At 43.0% G+C, this 18,696-nt stretch overlaps 1 protein-coding gene and 1 pseudogene across 7 annotated transcripts in view; one reads left to right on the top strand and one right to left on the bottom strand.

Moving 5' to 3' along the window:
- The window catches only part of FAM135A (family with sequence similarity 135 member A), a 109,655-nt gene that overhangs the window by 12,457 nt on the left and 78,502 nt on the right, over nucleotides 1-18,696 (top strand). For 5 of the 7 annotated variants that reach the window (XM_070418303.1, XM_070418302.1, XM_070418307.1 and 2 more), the window contains exon 4: nucleotides 3,058-3,137. In XM_070418303.1, the coding sequence (XP_070274404.1) occupies nucleotides 3,058-3,137 (80 nt within the window). Of the gene's footprint in view, nucleotides 1-3,057; nucleotides 3,138-10,250; nucleotides 10,290-18,696 lie in introns of those variants that run through there. The other 2 variants (XM_070418305.1, XM_070418304.1) reach the window with 2 other exon arrangements.
- Nucleotides 8,495-9,695, bottom strand: LOC139013158 (DDB1- and CUL4-associated factor 16-like; annotated as a pseudogene).

The raw sequence follows: 18,696 nt of genomic DNA, 5'->3' as shown, positions 1-18,696 counted from the left end.
CCTTAAATTCCCTAACCCTCTTGTCAAACAAAATGTGTGCTTAGACACTGCCTTAATTCCTTTAGAGATCTTAAGAAAGGGATTTATAGCCACACCCATGATTTGATCTTTGTCCGTGGCTGCATTTTATTTTGAAAAATCTTTAGGGAAACAGTCTTATATTCCAACCCAGCAAGTCCTGGTCTCTCTTAGATTCTACTTATAAGATGATCACTTGTTTCTTTAGCTTATCTCTTTCTTGCAAAATCTTATATTTAGGTAAGAGCAGCCAGTGACATTTTTAGCATTCTGCCTGGAAATTAGCTTGCTAACATACAAAAATTTCTTAGGTACATTCTCTAAATTCTTCTAAGTTATTGCTGACATTATATTTACATTAGTTTCATCACTGCATAACATGGGTTACCATTTTTTAAGTCTTCTATAGCTTCCTCGTTTTTCTTGCCTCTGTAACCCTGTTACTTTGGTCTTCAAGTCAGTGTCACATATTTTTAAGTTTTTGTTAGATACCAATTTCTGTATTAGTTATATATTGCCACAGTTATGCAGCTAACACCAAACACAAAGCCTCAGTGGCATCACAACAATAAACATTTATTTTTGCTTTAAGTCTATAAATTAGCTGAGTGGTTTGGCTGATCTGGGCTGGCTTGACTAATCTTTTCTGGGCTCACTCATGAATTCACATTCAGCTGGTAGGTTGGCTGGGTGCTAGTTGATGCAAAATGGCCTTACCGCCTCACCTAGAGGTCAGTTATGTTATGACCTCTCATATTCCAGCTTATTCTCATGGAAGAAGCGGGTTTCCAAAGTGAAAGAAACTGTATAAGAAGACCTTTTAAGACCTAGGCTTCGAATTAGCACACTGTCATTTCTGCCACATTGTATTGCCCACAAGTCATAAAGCCAGCCCAGATTTAAGGGGTTGGGAACTACACTCACTTTTTAATGGAAGTCACATTGCAAGAGATGTAGAAACAGGGATGGGTGAAAAAGTTGGAAACGTTTTTAAAATCAACCTGGCACACACCTTAATTTCTAGAGGCATTTTGGGGAATAAATAGTAGGATTTAATGACTGATTCCATGTAGAGGATGACGCTGAGGTATGAAGAGGTATGGATTTGCATGATGTCTAGGATTATTTTGAAATAGCAAAGGGAAAAAGTACTGTTTAATCAAATATGGCAAAATTTTTTTAATTCATTGAAATAGGCAGTGGGCATATCAGTTCATTGCTCGACTTTTTACAGATACAGAATTTGTAATGTGAGATTTAAAAGGTAACGCTGAAGTTTTAAATCACATTGACTTAGACAATATTAGAAATACTGAGATAAGTAATGAAGTTGAAGAGGATGACTGATGTGGGACTCAAGATTAGTTCATTTTTGATATGTTGAGTTTGAAATGAGATACCTGTTAACGAATAAAAATTCATCATTTGGCTTTATTGAGTGATTTATAAATCAGGCAGTATCCCATTTAGCAAATAGAGAGGAGCCCCAGAAGCTGTACAATATGGAAGATGCTTTTAGACAGAAACTAGTTATGACAAGAAAGTTCTTAGAAAAGAAAAGAAAGGATTGTTTCAGGTAAGGTTATCTTACAGGAAAGAAGGGGTCTTATCAGATTGCCTGAGCTTCCTTTGGTGGATGGAGAGGGCCTGCTTGACAGATTACCTCATTGGTAGTGACCAGAAAATTCCATACTAACCAATTAAGATAACATTCCTAAAAAGGTTGAAACTGCAGTTTGGTTAGGTATTAAGTCTAGGTTCTTTGTGATGGGTTTTAACATAAATAACTATTTGGGCCTGTGGTTTCCTCTTTAACATATCCTAGTGAAGGTAGTTTATAAATAATTGGAGGTTTGGAACTGGGTATAAGGATTAAGTGAATTATCGTTCCCTTTTATTGTCAACCAGCATAATTATAGCATGTATAATTACTGCTTTTATTAATTTGCTATTCTACAATCTGGTTCCCTATCAATTGAGGACTTTTGAAGAATATTGTTACTGATCTTTTAAAAATCTAATGATGAGAGGCTTACTGTTTTTAGATATAAGGCTTGATTTATTTGTAAGAATATTTTCAAGGATATAATTTACTCTTTTTTTCTATTCTGACTTATCTTTTTTTTAAATCTTTTACATCTTTTCTTTATGCTACTTGGATCCTTACTACTTCTACCATTTAAGCTAGTTAATTTCAAGCGTGTGTGGTAGATAAACATACATAAACTACCTAAATTTTTATTAGGAAATAAAAATATCTTTACTAGCTTATTTTCTGGTATATCAAATGATTACTTATGATACTGAGATAAGAAACTTAAACTTTCAAGTAATTCCTATACAATATTTTATTGTGATAATTTAAAAATAACATCAATAAATATCTTACTGAATAACATTGGAAATATAGCCCAATAAGGAGTAAATGGAAATGGAATGTGAGGAAACATTTCTTGTGCATGTTTCATTATGGTTCTTTTCCTGCTCTTTTAAATATTTTAGTGTTTAATTTGCCACCATTGTTGTTACGTGATAAAGAACTGATTAAGCAGTAACTAAACTTTAGGCAAGTAGAAAGAGAACATGTTACATCTGAGATTTGTTTTGAGGGGGTAGGTTTTTATAGTATGAAATCAATTTTTAAAAACCATTTATAATTCTTTTTCTTTTCAAAATTGTGCATAAGAATAATTTATTCTTACTATCTTTAAAAAAATAAATAATTAAAGCAACGAAACTCTTAGGTACCTTATTAACTCCTCTGATTGTGATGGCATTCTCTCATTTGAGTAAGAAATACCATATATATTTTTTACGTTTTTCCCATTTATCTTTAAATATACTGATTTCCCTTTGGGTTTTATCCCACACTAATATTTGATCTGTGGATCTCATACTTTGTTTTCTACCAATAGTAAATGTTATGGGAGACTGATATTAGCAGACCGACTTTATTACTTTATTATGTATAACTGTATAGAAATTGGGGCATTGCGTATTTTAAATGTTTTTTGAAATGGTTTGTCTCTTTTGCTTTAGTTTTTACCAGATTCGTGCATCTATGAAAATTCCACCAAGAGTTCCCCACAGGGTAGAAGCTAGTTTGTTTCACGCAACAGGTAAGCCAAGTAATATTTTAAACAAGGAATATTTTCAACTTAAAAAAAAAAGGATCTGAAACATTATATTAGCCAATGACTTTTCATAATTATTTTGTACAAATACAAGATACCAAAGAGCATCATTATACCTCTTATAAGAAATATATTTAAGACTTTTAGTCAAACAGGCTTGCTTATAGGTTACTTGTTTCCCTCTTAGCTCTCTTACCATGAGCAAATGAAAAAAATAAATGTATGTGAAATTTCCAGGGAGAAAAACATAAGTACTGAAATGCAATTTAAAAAATATACATTGAGCCCAGTTTGGCTTAGTGGATAGAATGTCAGCCCACAAACTGAAGAGTCCCGGGTTCAATTCTGGTCAAGGGCATGTACCTTGCTTGCATGTGGGAGGCAACCAGTTGATGTGCCTCTTTCACATGGATGTTTCTTTCTGTCTCTCCCCCTCCCTTCCACTACCTCTAAAAATCAATGGAAAAATATCCTTAGGTGAGGATTAACAAAAAAAGAAAAGAAAAATATACAGTGATTCCTGGCCCGTGTTCTCAGTGGTTAGAGTGTTGGTCCAATCAGGGGCACATGCCTGGGTTTCAGGTTGCAGGATCCTGGCCCCTGGTTGGAGTGCATGTGGGAGGCAACCAGTCCATCTGTCTCTCCCATGGTGATCTCTCTCTTTCTCTCTCTCTGTCTCTCTCTTTCCCCACCTCCTTCTCTCCCTTCTTCTCTTCTAAAAATCAGTGGAAAAAATAACTTCCAATGAGGATTAACAAAAAAACAGTAACAACAAAAATATAGGGCAGTGATGGCAAACCTTTTGAGCTCGGCGTGTCAGCATCTTGAAAAACCCTAACTTAACTCTGGTGCCGTGTCACATATAGAAATTTTTTGATATATGCAACCATAGTAAAACAAAGACTTATATTTTTGATATTTATTTTATATATTTAAGTGCCATTTAACAACGAAAAATCAACCAAAAAAAATGAGTTCGCGTGTCACCTCTGACACGCGTGTCATAGGTTCGCCATCACTGATATAGGGTGTCTCAAAAAAATGTATACACACTTTAACGCTTGTTATCTTATTTTCACCTCTTTGCAGGTTTAACTGATTTTAAATAATGGGTGAAACCAGATTAAGCTTTGAACAAAGAAAGTTTATCCTAAAGTGCCACTAGACTTTTTTTACAGGGATACATTAAAGATAAAGTTTACGGTACAAAACTGGCAACAGTCAATGAATTGAGGGTACACAAATACTGAACAAAATGCTTCTTGATGTTTGAGATTCCATTTCTTTGAGTTATCAGCAGTGCCTGGACCAGAATGGCCATCAGTTTGAAAACAGGCATTAACAAAAAATGTATTCATTTCTGTAGATTCTTTTAAATTTTGAAAATGAACTATCCTATCTAATAAAAGAGAAACATGGTAATTAGCCATATAGCCGCTACCCTTCCCATTGGCTAATCAGTGAGATATGCAAATTAACTGCCAACCAAGATGGCGGCCAGCAGCCAGACAGCTGACGCGAACAGGGAGGCTTGCTTGCTCCAGTGACAGAGGAAGCCAGGTTCCCCGCCTGCCTTGCCGGCCTCTCAGCTGCTCTCTAAGAAACACTGTAACAAATATAGAAGCTAAACAAAACCCCAGAAACCTCCTTTCAGTCAGCTGGGCTTCAGCCAGAGGATCGCAACATTGTTTCAAATACAGAAGGTAAACAAAGGCCAGAAACCTGCTTTCAGCAGCGGAGGTCTCATAGCTGGAGCCGAGCCTCAGAGCTAAAGCTGGCCCAGAATTTAAAAAAAAGGAAAAAAGGAGCGGTTGGGAGCTTCAGTCACCCGCCAGCCTGAAAACGGCCCTCAGCCCCTCACCCAGACTGGCCAGGCACCCCAGTGGGGACCCCCACCCTGATCCAGGACACCCTTCAGGGCAAACCAGCCGGCCCCCACCCGTGCACCAGGCCTCTAGCCTATATAGTAAAAGGGTAATATGCCTCCTGGCACCAGGATCAGCATGACAGGGGGCAGCGCCCAAACCCCCTGATCGCCCTGCAGCTCTGTGTGTGACAGGGGGCAGGGCCACAACCTCCCTATCCGCCCTGCTCTGTTCATGACGGGAAGGTGCCCCAACCCCCAGATCAGCCCTGCTCTGTGCCTGATGGGGGGAGCTCCCCAAGCCCCTGATCGCCCTGCAGTTCTGTGTGTGACACGGTGTGGCGCCCCACCCCCCATGGGCCCTGCCCTGAGTGTGACAGTGGCAGCGCCCCAACCTCCTGATCGGCCCTGCTCTGTGGGTGATAGAGGGCGGCGCCCTAACCCCCTGATCTGCCCTGCTCTGTGTGTGACGGGGGGAGCTCCTCAACCCCCTGATCGCCCTGCGGCTCTGTGTGTGACAGGGTGCGGCGCCCCAACACCCTATCGGCCCTTCTCTGTGCATGACAGGGGGAGCTCCCCAACCCCCTGATCGCCCTGCGGCTCTGTGTATGACAGGGTACGGAGCCCCAACCCCCCTGATGGGCCCTGCTCTGTGCCTGACGGGGTGGCGCCGCAACCTCCCTATCGACCCTGCCTTGAGTGTGACAGGGGGCGGTGCCCCAACCCCCCAATCGGCCATACCCTGAGCGTGACTAGGGGTGGCATCGCAACCTCCCGATCCGCCCTGCTCTGTGCATGACAGGGGGCGGAGCCCCAACTCTCCAATCCGCCCTGCTCTGAGCCCGACCAGGGGCTGCACCTAGGGATTGGGCCTGCCCTCTGCCACCCGGGAGCGGGCCAGCAGGTCATTATCTCCCGAGGGGTCCCAGACTGCGAGAGGGCACAGGCTGGGCTGAGGGACTCCCCTCTCCCCCCTGAGTGCACAAATTTTTGTGCACCAAGCCTCTAGTATGTTAATAAACACTGATTTTATCATCATTCAAAGTGTGTATACATTTTGGGGGGACTCCATATATATGAGTGTGGGCCAACACTCTAACCCAGGGGTGGGCACACTTTTTGACTCGAGGGCCACAATGGGTTCTTAAACTGGACCGGAGGGCCAGAACAAAAGCATGGATGGAGTGTTTGTGTGAACTAATATAAATTCAAAGTAAACATCATTACATAAAAGGGTACAGTCTTTTTTTTTTTTTTTTTTTTAGTTTTATTCATTTCAAACGGGCCGGATTCGGCCCGCGGGCCATAGTTTGCCCACAGCTGCTCTAACCACTAGGACAAACTGGACAGGGCTACAGTATACTATTTTATTCTTTGCAGTTAGAAAATGAAATAGCAAACTTATTTATCTTATAACTGAAAGTTTGTAACCTTTGGTCTACTTCTCCCCATCCATACCCCCAGCCCCTGGAAACCACCATTCTACTGTCAGTTTGCATAAAAAATTGATTTGTTTTGTTTTGTTTTGTTTTCACATACCACACAGTGTTTGTCTTCTCTATCTGACTTATTTTACTTTAAAGCATGCCCTCCAGGTTCTTCCATATTGTTGCAAATGTCAGGATTTCCATCTTTTTTTATGGGTGAATAATATTCCATCGGGTATATACTAGTATACCACATTTTCTTTACCTATTCATCCACTGACAGACACTTAGGTTATTGTCCTATTTTGGTTATTGTGAATAATGCTGCAATGATCATCATGGGAGTGCAGATTTCTCTTTGAGATACGGATTTTGTTCCTTTCAAATATATAACCATGTGTGGGCTTGCTGAATTATGTGGTAGTTCTATTTTTTGTTGTTGTTTATACTCTACCCCTATCTTTCCCACCTCAAAAAACAGGTTGTAACATTTTAAAAACCAGTTTCATAGAAAACATCTACATAGGAACAGTTTCTGATAACATTCAGTTACAATACAGTATGATTTGGTTTCAGTTCAGTAATTTTCCACTAACAAATATTTTTTCTACCTGTTGCAATCCCCTCCTTTTTTTCCTTAAGACTACTAAGGCTTAGCAGAAATACTCATCTTCTACAGTAATAAAAGTATAATATGCTAATTAGACCAGACAGCCAAACGAATTTCCAGACCAAGCCAGGGCTGTGAGGGCCGAGGCAAGCCACCCTGGCTGCGATGGCTGAGCCCCTTTCATGAATTTTGTGCACTGGGCCTCTAGTTAGGTTGTAAACATCCTTCTTTCTCCTAAAGTTACTACACATTTATAGAATTTATGATTCTATTAATGCTTTAAGGTTTTGATGCCACATTGTAGACAGCACTTAGTTATAGAGAATAGGAAAAAGCAAAACTAAAATAAGGGGGCATGTGATAAATCTTTCACAATCTATTTTCCGAATCCTTTAGATGTCCAGTTAACCAGGATCATACACAGGTTTCACTCTTTATTACAGGTGTGTGGAAAGACCTAACTGTCTCATGCATTTTATTTATGTTGACTTCCACATTTTGACTCATCTAAATAAACACTGCAGGACTCATTTACAAGAGTACATACACTTTTTTGTTCAGAGAGATCTAAAGCGAATCTATGTAAGAAAACGATGATACTAAAAAAATTCTAACTTCAGGTTATATTAGGCTGAGACTTTCCATAGTAAGTTTCTTTAAAGTTAGAAGCAATCCTGGAAAGTTTGCAACGGATAGGAAAGTACATTAAGTGCTGCTCCAAGAAATATACAGACTGAAATATTTTAATCCACTAGCAGTTAGTATAGAAAATATAAATGCTCTCTTAATAATCTTTTTTCTTTGGTCTTTTGGAATATGTTTTATTTCCTCTTGACTAAAGTTTGAGTGACAATATGCAGGAAATATATTTTCTATAGAACCTGGTACCTGTCTAATGCCATATGTAGACCTATCCATGTAAAAGCTGGGAGATAAATCATATTCCCACCATTTTCTTTTGTCATGTTATTCAGTTTAATTCAACTAACTCCCTAAAAATGAATGTCAGAGAAGAGTTTGCTTAGGAAGGTATTTTTGAGAGTAGCTAACCTCTCACTTTCCACAATGGCTGTTAGGAAGGTTGGGTAACAAAAGAGGTAGTAGCTTACCTTTTCCTTCCCATTAATCATTAGATAACCTAGTTAGAGTCCATTCAGTTAGGCATAATAAATTGGGGGGAGAATTGAATGTGGAGAATAGTCAATTTATTTTTTGCAACATTGCCCCTTTTGACTAATTCTCTATTGAAATTCTCATTTTATCCACAGGGTCTGTCAGAGTGAGAGCTCATAATGCATATTTTCTGTAGTTGAGTGATGGGCCTCTTGGATAGATATTCAGCTTGTCAGGACAGGGCATACCTTTCTCAGCTCTGGGCTGTGTAACTTGTACTACTTTCTCAATTAGAAGCACAGGGGATATCAGAGCAAATGGTGGATCTTTATAGGGATGCAGTTAGGAGTTTGTTAACTGCCTTTTGGAAGTCAATGTAAGAGCAAGTGGCGTTGATGGGTTCAGTGTAGGTTGTTTCCTTAACTGTTTTAGTTAATCAGCCACAGCAACAACCAGAAACACATGAATTAGGGATCTGTTTTAGGAATTCAGGGATGGGAGTGGCTTCATTCTAGGTTCGGCTTAACTGTTTGGTGGCTAATTGCAGTGCTCCACTTAGAGTGGCATGATCTCTGGAAAGCCGGTTGGGACTTGACAGCAGCTTTTGTAGAGGTGGGACTCCACAAGAAGCCAGAGGTGGCCACTCAGGAATTGGTTCCAGTTTGGATACACAAAGGAAGCAATGGGAGAGTCTTAGAACTCTCTCTCTCACAGTACCGTATTTTTTCGTGTACAAGACACTATTTTTTTCTAAAATCGTTAGTTTGAAAATCTAGGGGTGTCTTATATACGGAAGTCAGCCCAGGAGGGAGCCGCGAGGGTGCATAACTGCCCATACCTTGTCAAACAGGCTTCCTCCAATCACAAGCTTTATTGTTACTGACATCAGCTGATGCCATAATTGGAGGTGGAGGTGAAGAATGTGCAGATGCAACAGGGACCGGAGCTTTTTGAGCCCATAAAGATGTCAAAAAATAAAAAGCTAAATACCAGTAAGTGATTGTCTTACTCTGCAAAATTCAAACTGAATGTAATCAGCTGTGCAAAAGAGCATGGAAATAGAGCTGCAGAGACAATTTGGACCTCCTCCCACTGAGTGTATGATCAGACAGTGGAGAAAACAGGAAGAACAACTCCTTAAGATGCCAAAAAAGAAGAAGGCCTTAAGAGGAAAACCAGCAAAATGTTTAAAATATTGATTTCTTAATTTTGGGTTGGAAAAGTGGGGGGCGTCTTATACATGGGAGCGTTTTATAAACAGAAAAATATGGTATATAGACAGGTGTGCTTGGATCTAAGAGTTTAGCAGGATATAACCAGGAATTAGGATTTAAAGGATTCCAAGTAGTTGAGTATTTTAAAAGGAACTTATCCTGCCAGGCAAGACTCTCCAGAGGTATCAGGTTAGACACCCAGGATCCCCTTTTTCAGAGGAATCCCACTCTTCCCCAGAACTCTCATTTAAGTAGTTAGCATTTTCTTCTTTCTGATTCTGTTAAGGGGTTAGGAGAGGGATTTCTGGGACCCATAAGAATAGAAAAGAAGGAACCAGAAAAAGGTAACAATTGAAGCCAGCAAAACACTAACACTGGCAAATAGAACAAAAGATGAAAAATCCTTTCAACAAGATTAACTTGCCTGTTTCTCAGTCTGTTACACACACAGTACACCTCTGGCTTGCACCACTGTGCAGTTCTTTGAGATTATGTTGTACAGTCTTCACTTATAAAGAAGACATCGCAGTTCTCAGGACCAGTTCATTGTGTAAAAGTTAGTCACTTACTAGTGGCACAGGTCAGTGTTTCTCCTTTAAATCCTGGCTACCCAAGAAGAGAAGGGGTCTTCATGTAGGCAAGCTGATTTTCTTAGCGTGGTCTCAGCTGGCCATGATACTGTGAAGAGATACTTATGTCCTCTGTTTTGTTGTCAGGGATAATATATCTACTTGGTAATGAAAAGAAGCTCAGTGGTTGCCTTATAGCCTGCTGCTGCAGTAAATTTTGTGCAGGGGTATGGTGGGATGAGTTGTCAAGGACATCTGATGTTCATGGATTCAGTGTTTTCCATAGGTGGTGCACATGCCCTTGGAAACTGGTGATTTAGCTGTTGGACTATCTGGAAAGGTATAGCCTTAATCATAAGTCTTTATTTTATTGAAACAAGAGAAGCTGTCTGCTTTTAATTCTTCTGTCCTTTTTTATTTTTACTATTTTCATTTCAAATAAATTCCATCCATGGAGAATCTTTTTTTTTTTTTTTTTTTGCCTCACGACGCCCTGCCGCACAACCAGGCTAACTAAGCCTAGCACCGCCACTCTGCCGACTATTGCACCACCACTTTGCTCGCCCTCTCCTTCGGGTACCATTTCCCTGGTGGTTCTGTTTTTAATTTTTTTAAAACCTCATGTTGTTTCCATTGTGGCTACACCAATCTGCATTCCCAGCAACAGTGCACAAGGGTTCCATTTCTCCACATTCTCACCAACACTTGCTATCTCTTGACTTGTTAATAATAGCCATTCTTACAGGTGTAAGGTGTCTCTCTTTGTGGCTTTGATTTACATTTTTTGTAAGTAGTGATGCTGAGCATCTTTTTTAGTTATATGATGGCCATTTGTGTGTCTTTGCAAACATATCTATTTAATTAATCTGCCATTTTTATCAGATTTTTTGGTGTGTGGGGTTTTTTCCTATTGAATTTTATGCTTTCTTTATATATTTTGAATATTAACGCCTTATCAGATATATGAGTCACAAATATTTTCTCCCAGTAGGTTGCCTTTTCATTTTATTGATGTTATCCTTTGCTGTGTAGAAGTTTTTTAGTTTGATGTAGTCCTATTTGTTTAATTTTTGCCTTTGTTTTTGGTGTCCAGTTCAAATAATCATTGTCAAGATCAATGTCAAGACCAGTGTCAAGGAGCTTTTTACCCTGTGTGTATGGTTTTATTTATTTGTTTGTTTGTTTATTAGACAGAGAGAGAGAGACAAAAACACCAGTTTGTTGTCCCACTTGTTTATGCATTCATTATTGATTCTTCTATGTGCCCTGATCGGGAATTGAACTGTGACCTACTGGTTCATAGGTCTATGCTCCATCACTGAGCCATGCTGCCTGGGCCATTTATTTGTATTTTATTCAATTTCTTGCATTAATATCTTATGGTTTTCAGTATAAAGGTCTTCCATCTCCTTGGTTAGATTTATTTCTAATATTTTATTGTTTTTGGATCTGTTGTAAATGGGATTGCTTTCTTAATTTCTCTTTTGAGTAGGTCATTGTTAAGTGTATAGAAATGCAGCTGATCTTTGTTGAGTTAGTATCCTGAAATTTTACTGAATTTGTTAATTAAGTCTAACAGTTTTTTGGTGGAATCTTTAGGGTTTTCAATACATAAGATCGTGTCATTTGCAAATAGTGACATTCTTGCTTCTTTCTTTCCTATTAGATACTTCTAATTTCTTTTTATTGCACATTTGCTGTGGCTAGGACTTCCAGTGCTAAGTTGCATTAGAAGTGGTGAAAGTTGGTACTCTTATCTTGTTTCTAATTTTAGAACAGGGGTGGGGAACCTTTTTGCTGCCAAGGGCCATTTGGATATTTATAATATCATTCACAGGCCATACAAAATTATCAACTTAAAATTAGCCTGCTATATTTGGTCAAACACTCAACTTACCCATAATGCCTTTGCAGGGCCAGACCAAATGATTTCTCAGGCCTTATGTTCCTCACCTCTGCTTTAGAAGAACACTTCAACTTTTCACTGTTGAGCATGATGTTAGCTAAGGATCTGCCATATATGGCCTCTATTATGTTGAAGTACATTTCTTCTATACCTAACTTATTGTGAGTTTTTATCATCAAGGTATGTTGAACCCTCACCAGTGTGACTCAGTTGGTTGAGTATTGTCCCATACAACAGAGTATCACCAATTTGATTCATGTTAGAGCACATACCTGGATTCTGGGCTTGATCCCCAGTGGGGGGCATGCAGGAGGCAGCTGATCCATGTCTCTCTCTCTCTCTCACCGATGTTTCTTTCTCTCCCTTTCCCTTCCTCTCCCCAAAATCAACTTTAAAAAAAACCATTTTTTTAAAAGTATGTTGAATTTTATCAAATGCTTTTTCTGCATCTATTGAGATGACAAAATGATTTTTATTCATTTTGTTTATGTGTCATATCATATATGTATATTTTTTAACACACGCACCAATGCAAGTATTTCTTTTTTTAATATATTTTTATTGATTTTTTTATTTTTATTTATTTATTTTTTTTTAGAGAGAGGCAAGGGAAGAGAGAGAGAAACATCTATATGAGAGCAAAACATTGAACGGCTGCCTCCTGCATGCCCCCAGACAGGGATTGAGTCCATAACCCAGGCATGTGCCCTGACCAGGAATCAAACTGGCAACCCTTAAGTGCATGGGACAACGCCCAACCAACCGAGCCACATGTGCCAGGGCTATGTCATGTTCATTGATTTGCATATGTTAACCTATCCTTGCATCTCAGGAATAAATCCCACTTGATCACAGTGTATGATCCTTTTAATGTGCTCTTGCATTTGGTTTGCTAGTATTTTGTTGGATTTTTGCATCAGTGTTTCTTAAGGATATTGGCATGTAGTTTCTTGTTGTGTCTTTATCTGCCTTACATATCAAGGTAATGCTGGCCTTGTAAAATGAGTTTGCAACTATTCCTTTTAATCAGTTTTTTAAAGAGTTTGAGAAGAATTGGTATTGATTCTTCTTTAAGTGTTTGGTAGCATTCACCAGTGAAGCCATCTGCTCCTGGACTTCTCTGCGGTGGAAGATTTTTGATTTAATCTTTATACTCATTATTGTTCTGTTTAGATTTTTCTGTTTCTTCATGGTTCAGTCAAATGTTAGGTTGGGTTGTTTGAGATCTTTCTAGGTTATTTGTATGGCAGAAATATTACATGTAATTAGTGTCATTTACAAAGCAGTGTTATTTTGACATTATGACACATAGTGTTTCAGGAATACTCAAAGTATCTTTTTTTGTTTGTTTGTTTTTGTTTTTGTTTTTTTATATTTTAATAATTTTTATTTCTTAAAGTATTACAAAGAGTATTACATATGTCTCCTTTTTTCCCCCCCTTGACATTTCCCCGGCCCCTACCCCCTGCCACCCCCCCGCCCCGTGTCTTGTGTCCATTGGTTAATCTTATATGCATGCATATAAGTCCTTCAGTTGGTCTCTTAATCCCCCCCCCCAACCCTCCCCAGGCTTCCCACTGTAGTTTAACATTCTGTTCAATGTTGCTCTGCTTCTGTATCTACCCCTGTTCATCAGTCCATACTGGTCCCCTTTATTTGTCCCAACCTCACTGGAGTAGTCTCAACCTCACCAGGGCCGTCTGAGCCTCACCAGGGCCGTTTCAACCTCACCGGGGCCGTCCCTACCACACCAGGGCCGTTTCGACCTCACCGGGGTTGTCGCTACCACACCGGGGCCGTTTCAACCTCACCGGGGCCGTCCCGACCTCACCAGGGTTGTTTCAACATCACCGGGGTTGTCCCTACCACACTGGGGCCGTTGCAACCTGACCGGGGTTGTCCCTACCACACCGGGGCCGTTTCAACCTCACCGGGGTTGTCGCTACCACACCGGGGCCGTTTCGACCTGACAGGGGTCGTCCCTACCTCACGGGGGCCGTTTCAACCTCACCGGGGTCGTCCCTACCTCACGGGGGCCGTTTCAACCTCACCGGGGTCGTCCCTACCACACCGGGGCCGTTTCGACCTGACCGGGGTTGTCCCTACCTCACGGGTGCCGTTTCAACCTCACCAGGGTCGTCCCTACCACACCGGGGCCGTTTCGACCTGACCGGGGTTGTCCCTACCACACCGGGGCCGTTTCGACCTGACCGGGGTCGTCCCTACCTCACGGGGGCTGTTTCAACCTCACCAGGGTCGTTCCTACCTCACGGGGGCCGTTTCAACCTCACCGGGGCCGTCCCGACCTCACCAGGGTCGTTTCAACATCACCGGGGTTGTCCCTACCACACCGGGGCCGTTGCAATCTGACCGGGGTTGTCCCTACCACACCAGGGCCGTTTCGACCTCACCGGGGTTGTCGCTACCACACCGGGGCCGTTTCGACCTGACTGGGGTCGTCCCTACCTCACGGGGGCCGTTTCAACCTCACCGGGGTCGTCCCTACCTCACAGGGGCCGTTTCAACCTCACCGGGGTCGTCCCTACCACACCGGGGCCGTTTCGACCTGACTGGGGTCGTCCCTACCTCACGGGGGCTGTTTCAACCTGACCGGGGTTGTCCCTACCACACCGGGGCCGTTTCGACCTGACCGGGGTCGTCCCTACCTCACGGGGGCCGTTTCAACCTCACCGGGGTCGTCCCTACCTCACGGAGGCCGTTTCAACCTCACCAAGGTTGTCCCTACCACACCGGGGCTGTTTCAACCTGACCGGGGTTGTCCCTACCACACCGGGGCCTTTTCGACCTGACCGGGGTCGTCCCTACCTCACGGGGGCCGTTTCAACCTGACCGGGGTTGTCCCTACCACACCGGGGCCGTTTCGACCTGACCGGGGTCGTCCCTACCTCACGGGGGCCGTTTCAACCTCACCGGGGTCGTCCCTACCTCACGGGGGCCGTTTCAACCTCACCGGGGTTGTCCCTACCACACCGGGGCCGTTTCGACCTGACCGGGGTCGTCCCTACCACACCGGGGCCGTTTCAACCTCACCGGGGCCATCCCGACCTCACCGGGGCCATCCCAGCCTTACCCGGGAAACAGGAAGTTTGGCCCTCTGTCCCCTGCCGGCGGCTCCCCACCAGACAAAATCTCCAGGCGTTCCTGGTGGTTGAACATCCAGCACTCCTGCCCTCCACCAAGTGCACAGACTGCCTGTCTGCTGTCCCCCAGCGCCCCACAAGAGACTGGGACCAGTGGGCATGTTTGTGCGCTTGCTGGTACAGCAGTTCCACAGTGCCGGCCGAGTCAGGCCCAGCCCTGGCCGGCCTCAGACCCGACTCTGCCCCCCGATTGCGTCCATCCCAGATGCAAGGAGCTGAAATCTGCAGCCTGCTGGGATGGGCTCTGTACTTGGTGCCTCTGCACATCCTACTCAGTCTCAATGCGCTTCTTTCTATGCGAGGAGTTGAAATCTGCAGTTTGTTGGGTTGCGCTCTGTACTTGGTGTCACATCCTACTCAGTCTCAATGTTCTTTCTCTCCTTCCAGTTGTAGAGCTTCCACTGGGCCAACTTTCCCATGGTTCTGTATGATAGGTGTTTGTCTGATATTTGGTAGTTTCGATGTTGTTGTGTGAGGTAGCACGCACAGGTCTCTTCCTTATGCCGCCATCCTGGTTCTCCTGGGTCTGCTTCTTGAGTGTGTCTCCCATGGCTGCGAGCAGTTGAAGTCTGCAATTTGTTGGGATAGGCTGCAAAAGCGCAGGTGGGTCTTTTTGTGCACCTGGCACAGCTTGGATGGGGATGTAAATTGATTAGGGCTGAGTCTCAGGGAGTCGCCATGGCGGAGCAAATAGCACTGCCTGAGTCTCCGAGGCCCCTTGAATCTCTGCCAGGGCTTTGTGTCCCCCAGTGCCGGCAAGCAGCTGTGCAACAGAGTCTCCCTCGCTTTCTGATGGCTGCAAGGCCGTGCTGCCTCTCCCCGTAGGGTCTGGTGCCTCATGATCCCGCCTGAACCAGCTCAGTGGATTTGAAAGTTTGCAGAAGCAAAGGCGTTTCTACTTGTGAGTCTGGCACAGCCCAGATGGGAATGTAAATTGCGTAGGGCGGGGTCACAGGGAGTCGCCGGGGCGGAGACTCAGCGGCCCCTTGCCTATCCAGGACACCAGGACTTTGCGTCCCCCAGTGCCGGCGAGCAGCCGAGCGCCAGAGCCTCCCTCGCTTTCTGACCGCTGGGAGGCCGTGCCGTCTCTCGCCTTGGGGCCTGGGGCCTCAGAGACCCGCCCGAACCAGCTCAGTGGATTTGAGAGTTTGTAAAAGCACAGTCATTCCCTCTTGTGCCTCTGGCACAGCCCTGAGGGTAGGGCGGGGTCACAGGGAGTCGCCAGCGTGGAGGAAATAGCGATGGCGGCGTCTCCGCGCCCCTCGCCTCCCCAGGACACCAGGACTTCTTGTCCCTCAGTGCCGACGAGCAGCCGCGCGTCAGAGCTTCCCTCGCTCTCCGACCACTGCAAGGCTGTGGCCGCCTCTCCCTGTGGGATCTGGGGCCTCAGAGACCCGCCCTGAGCAAGCCCAGAGGATTCGAGGGTTTGTAAAAAACCGAGAATCCATTTGCAGCCCGCGTGGCGTGTGACTGCGTACCTCTGGTTTTGGTGCCTCCGTAGCTCCCACTCAGTCTCACTGCGCTTCTTTCTTTTCTTCCAGTTGTAGATCTCCCACTGGGCCAACTTCCCCATGGTTCTGAGTGGCGGTTGTTTACTTCATAGTTGGTAGTTTCAATGATGCTGTGAGAGAGCAGCACACACAGGTCCACTCCCTACGCCGCCATCTTGGTTCTCTCTTTTTTTTTTTTTTTTTTTAAAGTGCATTTCCTGGGCACTGTGATTTTGGTTTTTATTAGTTATATAAGTCCAGATTAAGCCATTGTTACCAGTTCAGTTTCTAGTTTCTGATATTATCAACTATATTTTGTTGATAGTTTACTAGTGTATAAAAACGAAGTATCTTTTAAAAATAAATTGCTTATGTCACACACTAGTCTTTAAAAGAGAAGCCTAGGTTTGGAAAACAGTAGACTTCCTTAATATCTAATTTTAGCGTACATGTGGAAACATTATTTGTATGTATGTGTATTTTTATAACATCATTCCAGAAAAATGTTAAGAGGTTGCATACTTTTTAATTGAATTATTGCAACTTGGATTTTCTTTATACTTTTTATACATACCTCAATTTTCTTCTCTTTTTTTGAAGTATAATTGACATACAATGTTATATAAGTTTCAGGTATATGACATAGATTTAGTATTTATGTACATTATGAAATGACCACCAAGATAAAGTTTACTCACCTTTAATCACCATACAAAGTTATTACAATATTATTGACTATATTCCCTATGCTTTACATTACATTCCCATGACTTATTTTATAATTGTAAGTTTATACCTCCTAATCCCCTGCACTTCTTTTGCCCATCACCCCTACAGCCACCAGTTTGTTCTCTGTATCTGAGTCTTTTCCTGTTTAGTTTTGTTTTAGATTCCACATATAAGCATACCTTGTTTTTCTTCTAACTTTGATTTATACTTTTATTTCAACACCTTATCTTTCTAGCACTATTTTATCATAATTCCTACACCTTGTGCATATTTATGGAAAATGTTCAAGAAGAACCAAAAAAATAATGATTTTGTCTGTGAGTCGCAGTAGGGCAGGTTAGATGGAGGAGGAATTAGATGGTATTATTTAGCTTATCTTAACACATTTAAATTATTTCCAGCATGAGATGATGCTGACAGTGAGAGCTTTGGGTCAGGAAGTAGCTGTCCTCTATAGTAACATCAGTCATGAAAGACAAAGAGTATTTGGCTGTTGAAATTGATTAGTAAGAATACGAAAAAAAAAAAAAAGAATACGTTCAGAGACTCTGCAACAGAGAAGTCATTCTATTTCTAGGCTCCAGCTTAAAATTTTAGAGGACTGTGTACAATTTCAACAAAAAGTTCAAATAACAAATATCCATTTCTAATAGTAATAGTATTTTTAAAAAAGAAATGTATATTATTTTATTTGCTTTTTAATATCCATATATCCTTTTTCTCTGAAAAAAATGTTTATGCAAATAATACAGGCAAATAGTTAAAAGATCTATTAGAACAGAAAGATTGGTAGTGAAAACCATAGCTCATTCTCTAGATCCATCCACATTTTACTGTTTCTCTAGTCCTAATTGTTTCCTCTATATAGACATTTTCAGTTCTTATGATAAACTAGAGGCCCGGTGCACAAAACTTTGTGCACTGGGGGGGGGGGGGGGGGTGTCACTCAGCCCGGCCTGTGCCCTCTCGCAGTCTGGGACCCCTCGGGAGATAACGACCTGCTGGCTTAGGCCTGCTCCCGGGTGGCAGAGGGCAGGCCCAATCCCTAGGTGCAGCCCTTGGTCGGGCTCAGAGCAGGGCTGATTGGGAAGTTGGGGCGCCGCCCCCTGTCATGCACAGAGCAGGGCAGATGGGGAGGTTGTGATGCCACCCCTAGTCATGCTCAGGGTAGAGCCGATTGGGGGGTTGGGCTACTGCCCTCTGTTACACTCAAGGCAGGGTCGATGGGGAGGTTGCAGCGCCACCCCCTGTCACGCACAGAGCAGGGCCGATCAGGGGGTTGGGATGCTGCCCCCTGTCACGCACAGAGCAGGGCCCATCAAGGGGGTTGGGGCTCCGTACCCTGTCATGCACAGAGCAGAACCGATCAGGGGGTTGGGGAGCTCCCCCCTGTCACACACAGAGCAGGGCCCATCAGCGGGTTGAGGAGCTCCCCCCTGTCACGCACAGAGTAGGGCCGAT

The sequence above is a fragment of the Myotis yumanensis genome, unplaced genomic scaffold, assembly GCF_028538775.1.
Source record: "Myotis yumanensis isolate MYYU_CA2020_CCGP unplaced genomic scaffold, mMyoYum1.0.hap1 SCAF_6, whole genome shotgun sequence".
Lineage (NCBI taxonomy): Eukaryota > Metazoa > Chordata > Mammalia > Chiroptera > Vespertilionidae > Myotis > Myotis yumanensis.
The sequence above is the reverse complement of the archived record's forward strand: the minus strand, read 5'-3'. Positions and strand labels throughout refer to the sequence as shown.